The 11,506-nt window shown below is 32.7% G+C and overlaps 2 protein-coding genes across 2 annotated transcripts; both read left to right on the top strand.

Annotated features, from left to right (window-relative positions):
- Positions 1-377: 377 nt before the first annotated feature.
- LOC143548812 (calcium-dependent protein kinase 28-like) lies at positions 378-4,070 on the top strand. Its single transcript, XM_077039889.1, has 12 exons — positions 378-635; positions 963-1,093; positions 1,178-1,219; positions 1,451-1,562; positions 1,647-1,725; positions 1,808-1,977; positions 2,055-2,181; positions 2,370-2,485; positions 2,563-2,670; positions 2,747-2,809; positions 2,901-3,074; positions 3,653-4,070. The coding sequence occupies exons 1-12, from the start codon at positions 378-380 to the stop codon at positions 3,782-3,784; spliced, it is 1,512 nt and encodes a 503-aa protein (XP_076896004.1). The 3' UTR covers positions 3,785-4,070.
- A 1,474-nt stretch (positions 4,071-5,544) lies between these two features.
- On the top strand, positions 5,545-6,685 carry LOC143548817 (nuclear transcription factor Y subunit A-9-like). The gene is made up of 5 exons (XM_077039891.1): positions 5,545-5,656; positions 5,750-5,880; positions 6,074-6,130; positions 6,223-6,384; positions 6,467-6,685. Exons 1-5 carry the CDS (start codon positions 5,545-5,547, stop codon positions 6,683-6,685), a joined length of 681 nt encoding a protein of 226 aa, XP_076896006.1.
- Positions 6,686-11,506: the final 4,821 nt, after the last annotated feature.

Below are 11,506 nucleotides of genomic sequence, written 5' to 3' on the forward strand. Positions count from 1 at the left end.
AGAACCTTCTAAATAACAATTTACAAACATTAGTTTTTCTTTTTTTCTAATTTTGTGTGTGAACAAATGATCATGGACACCATATCAAATGGGGTCCTCAACTTCTCTTCTTCCTCTGTAATATATATATACAGAAATCTATACATTTAGACCACCACCGTCCACCACCACCATCATCATATTGTCTAGTATCTACACTCCAACCTTGGCTACCTCACATTTTCTTGTTTTTTTTTTTAATATTTTCTCACTCCACCTCACCCCCTCTTTCTTTATAATAATAACCCACACGTTGAAACCACTTTACTATTTAATCCCACAAACCCATTCTCAAAAAGATTCAATTTTTATCAATCAACTTATTACATAAGATTAAGATGGGTGTCTGTTTATCAACCACCAAGATCAGTGGCTCCAACAGCAACACCCCAATTCAGATCCACATTGGCAATAATCATTCAAGAAAGAAAGGCAGTCCTTGTGGCAAAAGAACTGATTTTGGGTATCTTAAGGATTTTGATAAAGATTATACCATTGGGAATTTGTTGGGTCATGGTCAATTTGGCTATACTTATGTTGCTGTTCATAAAGCTAATGGAGACCGTGTTGCTGTCAAGAAAATTGATAAAAATAAGGTTTTTTTTTTTTGGCATTTTAATCCAAATATTGATTTCTGTTTTAGGGTTTTGCTTAGTTTCTTGATTCTTAGCTAAAGACTTGCTTGAATCATATTAAAGATTTGAACTTTACTAATTTACATGTTGCAAGATACAACAGTTGACCAATTTCTAGAATCATACATATATTTTAAGTCAAATTATACCATAATAATTATGGCTGCAAGCTGGAAAAGATCCTCATATGTTTTGATTTTGTTGTTTTATATAATTGATATAGTTGGCAAGTATGAGCTTAATTAATAATTAATAATCTTAATATTATTTTTTGGCTTTTTTCTACAGATGATTCTTCCGGCCTCTGTGGAAGATGTTAAAAGAGAAGTAAAGATATTACAAGCTTTAAGTGGTCATGAAAATGTGGTTCAGTTTCATAATGCTTATGAAGATAGCTCCTATGTGTACATAGTTATGGAGTATGTTGAATAACCGAGTTGACTTTTTTTTTTCAGTGATTGATTTAGTTGTCAAGAACTTGACTTTATGGTTACACTTTTCAGGTTGTGCGAGGGCGGTGAGTTGCTGGACCGGATATTAGGAAAGTAAGAACTTCCATCTTGTAGATAAATTTTGTGGTTAAACATTTTAGTTCTTCGTTAAATTAGTTCAAATTTTATGACGAGCCCGACACCTGTATGTGCCTGTTAGTAGAAATTCTTGTAAAATGTAATTAGGATATTGAAGATTTGGCATAAATTTTCGAGCTTTAATCAATCTTTAAGTCAAATGCTATTCCTTTTGTCTAAAAAAGTCATCTATGCCTCGTTTTACAGGAAAGATAACTGTTACTCAGAGAAAGATGCAGCAATTGTTGTAAGACAGATGCTTAAAGTTGCTGCAGAATGCCATTTACATGGTTTGGTACACCGTGACATGAAACCAGAGGTATGATAACACATTATGATACAGACCGTCTTACATTGACCCGATGTTCATAGGATGATGCTAACCTTGTTTTGTATTTTATAGAATTTTCTTTTCAAGTCGCGTGATGACAATTCACAATTAAAGGCTACAGATTTTGGTCTATCAGACTTTATAAGACCAGGTTAGTGTAAATCTATAACATCTGGTTCTTTATCTAATAAATGACAGTATTTTCATACAGAAATATTTTGTATTATTTGTAGGAAAGAAGTTTACTGATATGGTTGGTAGTGCATATTATGTTGCTCCTGAAGTATTGAAACGTAAATCGGGACCCGAATCAGATGTTTGGAGCATAGGCGTTATCACATACATTCTACTATGTGGGCGTCGCCCCTTTTGGGATAAATCTGAAAGTGGGATTTTTAAAGAGGTAAATTGTTTTTAGTAAAATATATGTTAATGATATATTAGTGTTTTGTTTTTTACAATATTGTTATGAATTTACAGGTGTTAAGAAACAAACCTGATTTCCGGCGCAAACCATGGCCTAGCGTAAGCCCGAGTGCCATAGATTTTGTCAAGAAATTGCTTGTGAAAGATCCTCGTACACGACTTACTGCTGCGCAAGCCCTATGTATGTTTCTTTTTCTTGTTCATGTTCATGTTCATTTATACGAGCTTTTTCAAACACTCATAACACTTAGTTGAATCACAGCCAATCATTATATTCCACATATCTATTTATTATCCATCATCATGTGTTTACTTTTTTTTTTAATTTAAACCATTTTGTTATCTAATGGTTGAGTATGTTTTTTATAGCACACCCGTGGGTACGAGAAGGTGGAAATGCGTCTGAGATTCCTCTCGACATTTCGGTTTTATCAAACATGCGTGAATTTTTAAAATACAGTCGCCTAAAACAATTTGCTCTACGGGTAAGTATTTCTCTAATATTATAAAGGTGATAACAATTCACGAATAATATTTTCTAAGACTTGATATTATTGTGTAGGCTTTGGCTAGCACACTTGATGAAGAGCAGCTAGCGGATCTCAAAGATCAATTTCATGCAATTGATGTAGATAAAAATGGTGCTATTAGTCTTGAGGAAATGAAACAGGTATATTTGACTTTGACCCGAAAACTCAAACAAAACACTTAACACATATGTCTAAAATAGCTCGGTTTCCTGGCAGGCACTTGCTAAAGATATTCCTTGGAAGATGAAAGAATCGCGCGTTTTAGAGTTACTAAAAGCAGTAAGCCCATTGTAACGAAGTTGATATTCTAATGTACTGTAAAATTACTGTTTTACCCTTTTAACCGATGTATATGTGAATTGTGATGCAGATGGATAGTGACACAGATGGGTTTATTGATTTCAAGGAATTTGTTGCAGCCACTCTTCATGTTCATCAGTTGGAGGGACAAGATTCTCAAAAATGGTTACATTTATCACAGTCGGCTTTTGATAAATTTGATGTTGATGGAGATGGATATATAACTCCAGAAGAACTCAGAATGGTAAGCCGTTGATTTTAATTTTTTGTTTACACGTGTGAGCATTGGTACAACTTCCAAAAGTCAAACACTGGCTTTGACTTTTGAGGTCAAAAAGACTAAATTTTTTTACTTCAGAATTAAAATTGATTTTGGTTGGAAGGTAAATATTCCAATTGCTAGTTTTTGGAGGAAATTGCAGTATGTTTTGATTCTATCATCAAATGTTTCTTGGATTTTCGGAATCTGTTTCCATTTAGGAGTTGAAATTTAGTTAACTTGACCTTGAAAGTCAACTGTATCTATACAATAAATTGGAAAATATGTTACACGTGTTTCCGCTACTTTATTTATTCTTAAGTTTCAACTTTTAGAAATCTGTGAGGTTTGACAATTTGGTCAAACAGACTTATTTCAGAATTCAAGATTTAGAATTATTCTTCTATGTTTGGTTAATTTAAATATAGAAAAGAAAAGTAGGATCACAAATTTTTCAGGAACTTTGAATACTCTTATCAACTTAAAACATGAAGCTAGAATCTTTGACTTTCAAAAGTCAAATTTGACCTTTTTTCTTACTTCGTTGTTTTTTTTAATTACAGCATACGGGCTTGAAAGGATCTATAGAACCACTTCTGGAAGAAGCTGATATCGACAAAGATGGTAAGATTAGCTTGTCAGAGTTCCGTAGGCTGTTAAGAACTGCAAGCATGGAATCCGGGATAATTACATAAAAATAACAAAAAACAATGCCAAGAGCGCGGACAAGAAAGATTTAGACTCCTTAACTGTCGACATTTTAGTCTCTACAGAGGTCGGCGGTGTGGTCTCATAAAGTTTGAGGTTTTCCCATTTCTTTGATGGTTACAGAAAGAACTTGTGAGAAGACAACAATGGAGACGTTTGATTTGCAGGTATTTGTATGTATGTGCCTACAAGTTTAATATCGCGAGTGAATGACAAACCAATATTTTGGACAAGATTATTCATTCATGTTTGTATGGTGTTTCCTTTTTTAAACCAATATTTTTGCCAAGATTGTGCATATATATGTTTCTGTAAGTATAATATTGCAAGTGAATGATATGAGAAGCTGATATAACCCAGCCCAGTGATGCTTTAAGGGTCATTAACGTTGCAATAGGCGGCTTTAATGAAGTAAACACAGACGGAACTAATTACTATTTGAAGCTCTGATATCGTGTGTACTCTTACAGTGGCAATCAAAACGCACACAATGGTGAAAGAACGGACGTAAAATCCAAATTAAGCAATGTTTTAAAATTGATTGAACTTGTAAATGATGTACAACATAAGACTAAACATACTTATATTGTCCTTAACACACACCGTATGCACTTTGCAGTGGCGAACTAGTGATTAGAGCACTAAATGCAGTAAATGTCATGAAGTTTTTGAGAGGTAAATAATGACTCATGCATCTTGGAATCGGATAAACTGCCAGACTTATTAGCTTGAGCAATAGTGTCATTATTGCTTAATATATTTGGAGATCTAAGCCATAAGACCAAACACTTTTATCACAACAAACATCACTCATTTGACTCTCATTTTTCTTTTAGCTTTAACTAATCATAAGCCTTTCAATATCTTGTTTTACTGCCTTACAGGTAATATAAAGTTTTGAGAAATAAAAAATCATGAATATAGTCCATATTGTTCACTCCACATTACTAAGGATTATTAAAAAAACATATATACAAAGGCATCCGGTTAGTCATCAGATTAGATTTCTACTAATCATTCAAAAACACTCATTTTCTTTCAATTCCTACAAACATCTTACAAATTATTCATCAAATTAGCATTATTTTTTATGTACCAAATGAAATAAGCAATAAAAAAAATTAACCATAAATAAACAATAAAATGTTTAACCATAAAATAAGCAATAAAATTTTTAATCATAAGATAAGCAATAAAAAGTTTAACCAAACACAAAATGAAAAATAAATGTCTAACAATAAAATTAATAAAATAAAGTATAAAAGATTTAATCACAATATGATAAATATAATAAAAAATAATTATAAAACAGTCATGATGTCAGGTGTTTCCACGTTGTTAAAAAGATAAGCCACATGTAGATATAGAATCAAACGTGGACTCCTACTTCTGTACGAGTACTTGCATAAATTGCTGCTGAGTTTCGTGATGAATTACATGCAAATTAATATCCTCAGATTCATCTCCCAAATCTATCTAGCGTATTTTACCATTCTCCCGGTAATATATCAATATTCATTCATATAGGCTTATTTACATACTCAATTCTGCTTACAAGTTTCATTTGATGCATGCTAATTTCACCTGCAACTTGTTACTAATCACTTGTTAATCAGATGATTTCTAATTCGAATTTAAGTGTATATGTTTATGTTGATTGATTTTTGTCATTGATATCCTCCTCCATGCATGAATATGTAATGGCAGGTAATCTTGCTGCTGTTGCTTGTTGCATATCATAATCTCAATGCCTTTCACAAACATGCAGCCGTCTTTACTCGGTTCGTCTTCTCCGGACCATTCACTAGATCATGTTTTAAGCCAAATAACACTAAATATTGTTCCATCTTTTACACCAGGTACTTATGATAATATAGGATGAACTAGTTAAGTAAATTATTATATGGTTGTAATACTTACTGATGATCAACTCCATCTTATGAGGTAATTAGATATATATGGACACCAACAGTTAGTAGCAAATTATCAGCAGCAGCATCATGCACTACCAAATATGCTTCCCGTCAGCAGCGGAATAGTACTAAATCAGGTCCCACAACCTGAATTTTTTGGGCATAACATTGTAAGTTTCTTACACCGGGCCTTTTGGTTGGTTATATATTATGAGTGGCAAAACAGGCGGGTCGGTTGGGTAACGGGCAGGATTTGGGTCAAACCAAGTTATTTTAGGGTCAAAACAGGTCAGTTTGGTTTACATATATTATGTTTGGATTCTTGATTGTCTTTAAAGTTCTTGGGTGTGTTGACTTGTACAGGGTTGTGCTCCATATCCATACTACGGTGGAATGATGACAAATTATGGTCCACCTACGGTAAGATACACGATTTCATATATCTATACATGTTGTATATCTTTAAAGATCATCATTATCACTGTATGGATTTGTTTTGATTTTCTTGATAGATCCCACCCCAATCTTCGGATGTGTCAACAAAGCTGCCTTTGGCACCTAAAACAGGACCGGAGCCTGTTTTTGTTAATGCCAAGCAGTACGATGCGATCCTAAGGCGAAGGAAATCGCGTGAAAAAGCAGAGAATGGAAAGAAGTTAATAAAAGGCCGTAAGGTGAATCATGACTTTATAATTTAAGGATGAATTTGCTTGTGTAAAACAGTAAATAACATGACATGTTGGTTGTATCCTACAGACGTATGTTCATGAGTCACGCCATCTACATGCGATGAACAGGCCTAGGGGTATTGGTGGTCGGTTTTCGAAGAGTGAAGAAGTTGTTTCCTTAAAGACAACCGCTTCTGAATCTTCTGAAACATCAAGGCAAAGTTACCTTGAATCACCAGCCAATCATTTCCCATCTTCGGATTTAGGAGAGGATTGGCAAATCATATCACCACCTAACCAGGGTTAGGTGTTGTGTCCGGGTTGATGTCAAGGCTCGAGAGTATTAAGAGGATTCAAGTGCATGCGTTTATGTTGTTTTAGATAGAGACAGGGAGAAGTTAATGAAATCTTGATGTCAAAACTTTTGTATGTATGTAGAATGTGAATAACTTTTGTATGCATATTGAAGAGAGGTGGGAAACGATTATAAAAAATTAAATCCAACAAATTTCATTGCCGATTCTTTGTTGCAGTTTCATATATTTGTTTTTTTGAAGTGTTTGTATGTTGACGATGAGGTTAGCTTTTTTGGAGCCAATTCTAGAGTTATCTTGTTTAGCTTTTTTGGTAGATTGTTTGACTATAAAAGTCAGTAAGTTATTGTATATTACTCCATATTTGAATAGTTTATGTTTCATATTGTTATGCAAACACAGAGCAGGGATTAGGTGGAAATAAATTTGTTATTCATGATTGTATTTGTTTGGTTGACTATAAAAGTCAAAAGGTAATCTAGTTTTGCATTTGTTTCTTAATGTTAATGCAGGTCCAGGCTTCACTATAACATGGAAGGGTTGACCCGGTTGAGCCATTGGTCCAAATGGGCTTGTGTTGGTTGTGTTCGGAACACATTTCGTCTTACTTTAGTTATAACTAATGGTTTATATGATTACCAACATTTAAACTATATTATCTAAATTATATTCACTTTTGGAGGTTTTTATGCATTAAGTATGCACGCTATGCTAACTCGTCAGACTTTATTTGTTTTGTCTGATGGTATGTAGTTAGTTAGTAAGGGAAACTTTTGAATGCAGAATCTGGATGTCCTTTTCAGTTCATTGGTTGACCGTTATTGGTTTGGGTATGTTCTTTTGGCCCATTAGCTAAAAGATGATAATGAGAAGTATCCAGTTTATTTTAGCTCAAAATCTTTTAAATTTTACAGAATTAACCAAAACCGACCCATAACCGAGAAAATAGCTTAATTAACCAAAAACCAAACGGCCGCATTGCTCTTTTGCAGGCGTTGGGTACAATAACAATTTTGACATTCCTCTTTGATTGAGTACTTAGACAAAGGGTAGTTTTGGCCACTTTCACATGCTTTTCATCCATATTGGCCGGCTTACTATCATCAATGTATTGAATTTAATTTAAATTTAGGATAAAATAAAAAAAAAGGATTGTCACGCCCCGCCCAAATGGGGCTAAAAACGTGACCGATTGATATCAACTAAACAACGGAAACAACAAATCTATTTATCTTACAAACATTCTTTGATACATGAGTGTTTTTAAAAGGAAACTTTTAATACAAGCATAAGATTTTAAAAAATATTGTGATTCCATGTAACATTTATATATACACAATATTTCTTCAGTTAACTTCTTATTTCCTCTTGATTTCTAATTCCCTGAAATACATGCTCAAAAATATCTGTGTCAACATAAAGTTTGTGAGTTCATGAGAGTAGAAAACAATAAATCAGTTTAAGTGTATCATCTTGTAAAGTTTAAACAAAACATGCCGATAAATCAATTCTTATTCGCGCAAGAATATTTGCTAACATATATACTTTTAGTTCACAACAATTATGAACACACCACACCTCCTTCTACACCGCATTCCACGCAAGAATGCCATTTAAATATAGTAGCGGTACCGATGACTATACGTATATATGCCCCGAGTTATGAAACTTAATGATTAGCATGTGTTTACTTTAAACAAGATACACTTCAAAAGTATTCAAACCTGATAAAACATTTATAGCATGTATCCATCCAAAAAAGAAATTAATGATTTAAAAGAGAATTTATCATGAAAACTCACCTTTTGATAGATATTTGTTTTTCTTTGACTTCTACCTTGTAACTTGCCTATAACCTATATTGTTTACATGTTTCAGACTCTTGTATGTGTGTTTATTATCTAAACGTTAAATTAAAAACATAACTTTATTTTATGGTGTTCGTATAAATCTTTACGTTATCTTAAAAAAGTATATTTAGCTTATACTTGATTATAAGGATATTATGATGTATATTTTACTTTTATTATAAAATTCAGAAATAATGTTTTATTATTATTTGTTTTATTTACTTTTTTTACCTCTATATTACTTTTAAAATTAAAAATAGAATTTTTTTTCTTTAAAAATGATCATGATGGTCGCCGTTTGATAATAAAATAATAATGTTAAAAGTATGTTACTAAATAGTAGGACTGTTTGTCTACTGTGTTTCTTCTTCGTACGAGACGCAACTCAAGAAAACAACTATTTTAATGGGGTTTTATACAAACATAGGTTTAAATAAATTTTAAATCGTACCAAGCCTCTGTTTATATTTAATCTTTGAGAACCCCGAAAGTTTGATAAAATATGGGGTTTTAAACCAAAACCGCTCACCTAAAAAGAGGAGGAGTCAACAGAGATGAAAAGGCCAAGTTTCTTGCACTAAGTTTTGAATAGAGCAAGAGTGTCTCTAAGTTAGAGTCGTTTGAAAGAGATGGAAATTGTAAGTTTCCATGAGGTTATAAAGGTAGAGGTCGTATCTGGCTAAAACGTGGATGAGTTTATGAGGTGCCGGAGGATATGAGTAATGAAAATGCTAATTTCAAAGACATGTGTAGTGGAATGATTGATGAATTGAGGTTCATGCATTTTGCTGGAGAGTTTGTTTTTTCTTTCACTTTCAACAGTTATTTACTTTATATGACAAGTAAAGTAAGTACTCATTATTGATATGACAAATAAAGTCTGAGGTTAATTATATTGGTTCAAGAAAACAAATTTTTTTTTTCCTTTTTATGCATATTGAATATTTTCTTTATTACTAGTTTGACATACACATCCATTATTGTATATAGTGTAGCATACTAATAAATTAGTATTATAGATATCAAAATATAACAATTTATATATTCATTATTTAATTGTATAGTTACGAGAAAAAATATAGATATATATGTAGAACTTTATTGTTATATCTAAGGGAAATAAAAGAGTAAGTTTGTATCTATTTATTTTAAGGTCTTACAAGGATAAAGATAAAATTGAATTTAATTTAAATCCAATACAATGTTGGTTGAAATCTGTAACAGTTCTCAGCTAAGGCCATAACAGAAAATCTACTAGATATCATGAAGTTTTTGAGAGGTAAAATAATGACTAATACCTCTTGAAATCGGATAAACTGTCAAAGTTATTAACTTGAGCAATAGTCTCTTCATTGCATAATCTATTCCATAAATCTTTGGAGATCAAAGCCATAAGACCAAACACTTTTATCACAACAAACATCACTCTCTGACTCTTATTTTCCCTTTAGCATTATATCTCTTTAGCATTATATCTTCGTTAGCATCATAAGTCTTTCTATATCTTGTATAATATTTACCGCCTTATAGGTAATATGAAGTTTGAGAATCATGGTTATAGTCCATATTGTTCACTCCACATTGCTAAAGATTAAAACATTCGGTTAGTCTTTAAATTAAATTTCTACTAATCATTCAAAAATTATTAATTAAATAATTTTTTGGTACCAAATGAAATAAGCAATAAAAAATTAAGTATAAATAAGCAATAAATGTTTAACTATAAACTAAACAATAAAATTTTTAACCATGAATAAAAAGTAAGAAATCCAAACACAAAATGAAAAATAAATGTCTAACACTAAAATTATAAAATAAAGTATAAAAGATGTAACCATAATATAAAAAACATAAAAAATAATTATAAAACAGTCATGATATCAGGTATTTCCACGTTGTTAAAAAGATAAGCCACCTGTAGGTATAGAAACAAACGTGGGTTCCTACTTCTGTACTAAGAATACTTGCATGAATTGCTGCTGCGTTTCGTGATGAATTACATGCAAATTAATATCCTCAAATTCATCTCCCAAATCTATCTAGCGTATTTTACCATTCTCCCGGTAATATATTAATATTCATTCATATATGCTTATTTACATACTCAATTCTGCTTACAAGTTTCATTTGATGCATCATGCTAATTTCACTTGCAACTTGTTACTAATCACTTGTTAATCGGATGATTTCTAATTCAAATTTAAGTGTATATGTTTATGTTGATTAAATTTTTGACATATATTGATATCTGAAGAAACGTGGATCTACTCGTTGGCAGCAGATCTACTTTCCTCGGGTTTTGATTGTACTATTTCACCGATGGTTCTTCTGGATCTGTGTTCTTCCACCTACAAAATGAACAACACCGTTAACTTACCCCTCAGAAAGGGACAGAGGGGTCCTCTTTGGGGTAACCCTCCGGCGTGAGAATAAGTATATGTAGGAGAAGACAATAATGTGTGAGTAAGGGAATTTGGAGAGTATTGCTTAATAGCTGAATACTGTATGTTACTCTGTATGATTATGTGATTGTGTTTTTGTATGTAACTGACTGTGAGTGAATGTAATTCAATATGATTGAATGTGATATCACTGCTTGTAACTGTCAATGATTGAGTATGAATGTGTCCATCAAAGTGGAGTTGATGCTGTATTTATAGTGCTAGGGTTTCCACTGGTTGGGCTCAACCTCGTTAGCCTCCTCCAATCGCACTGCGCCACGTGTCCTCTGGGACACCTGGCGCTTTCTCGTTGGTTGTAATCACGTGGTAGCACATGTGTCATGCTGAGTTGTCGACCTTTCATTTGGCAGCTGTCAACATCAGCATATTCTTACTCCTTAAAAAGATGCCTTCTGGAAGGTTGTCTGACGTGCACAATCAAGGTTGCCCTAATCCTGATTTGGATAAGGACGAGGTCGATTATGTGCATGTGTGATATGCGCCAATCCTGAGGATGCGCGAG

The sequence above is a fragment of the Bidens hawaiensis genome, unplaced genomic scaffold, assembly GCF_021521415.1.
Source record: "Bidens hawaiensis isolate Kalapana, Puna unplaced genomic scaffold, B.hawaiensis_p1.1 tig00015252_1, whole genome shotgun sequence".
Lineage (NCBI taxonomy): Eukaryota > Viridiplantae > Streptophyta > Magnoliopsida > Asterales > Asteraceae > Bidens > Bidens hawaiensis.

Coding starts and splice junctions, on each gene's coding strand:
- LOC143548812 (XM_077039889.1), top strand. CDS start 378: ATGGGTGTCTGTTTATCAACCACCAAGATCAGTGGCTCCAACAGCAAC. Junction 1,726..1,807: donor ATCAGACTTTATAAGACCAG/GTTAGTGTAAAT, acceptor TATTATTTGTAG/GAAAGAAGTTTACTGATATG. Junction 2,182..2,369: donor TACTGCTGCGCAAGCCCTAT/GTATGTTTCTTT, acceptor TGTTTTTTATAG/CACACCCGTGGGTACGAGAA.
- LOC143548817 (XM_077039891.1), top strand. CDS start 5,545: ATGCCTTTCACAAACATGCAGCCGTCTTTACTCGGTTCGTCTTCTCCG. Junction 5,657..5,749: donor TGTTCCATCTTTTACACCAG/GTACTTATGATA, acceptor TGAGGTAATTAG/ATATATATGGACACCAACAG. Junction 6,131..6,222: donor CAAATTATGGTCCACCTACG/GTAAGATACACG, acceptor TTTTCTTGATAG/ATCCCACCCCAATCTTCGGA.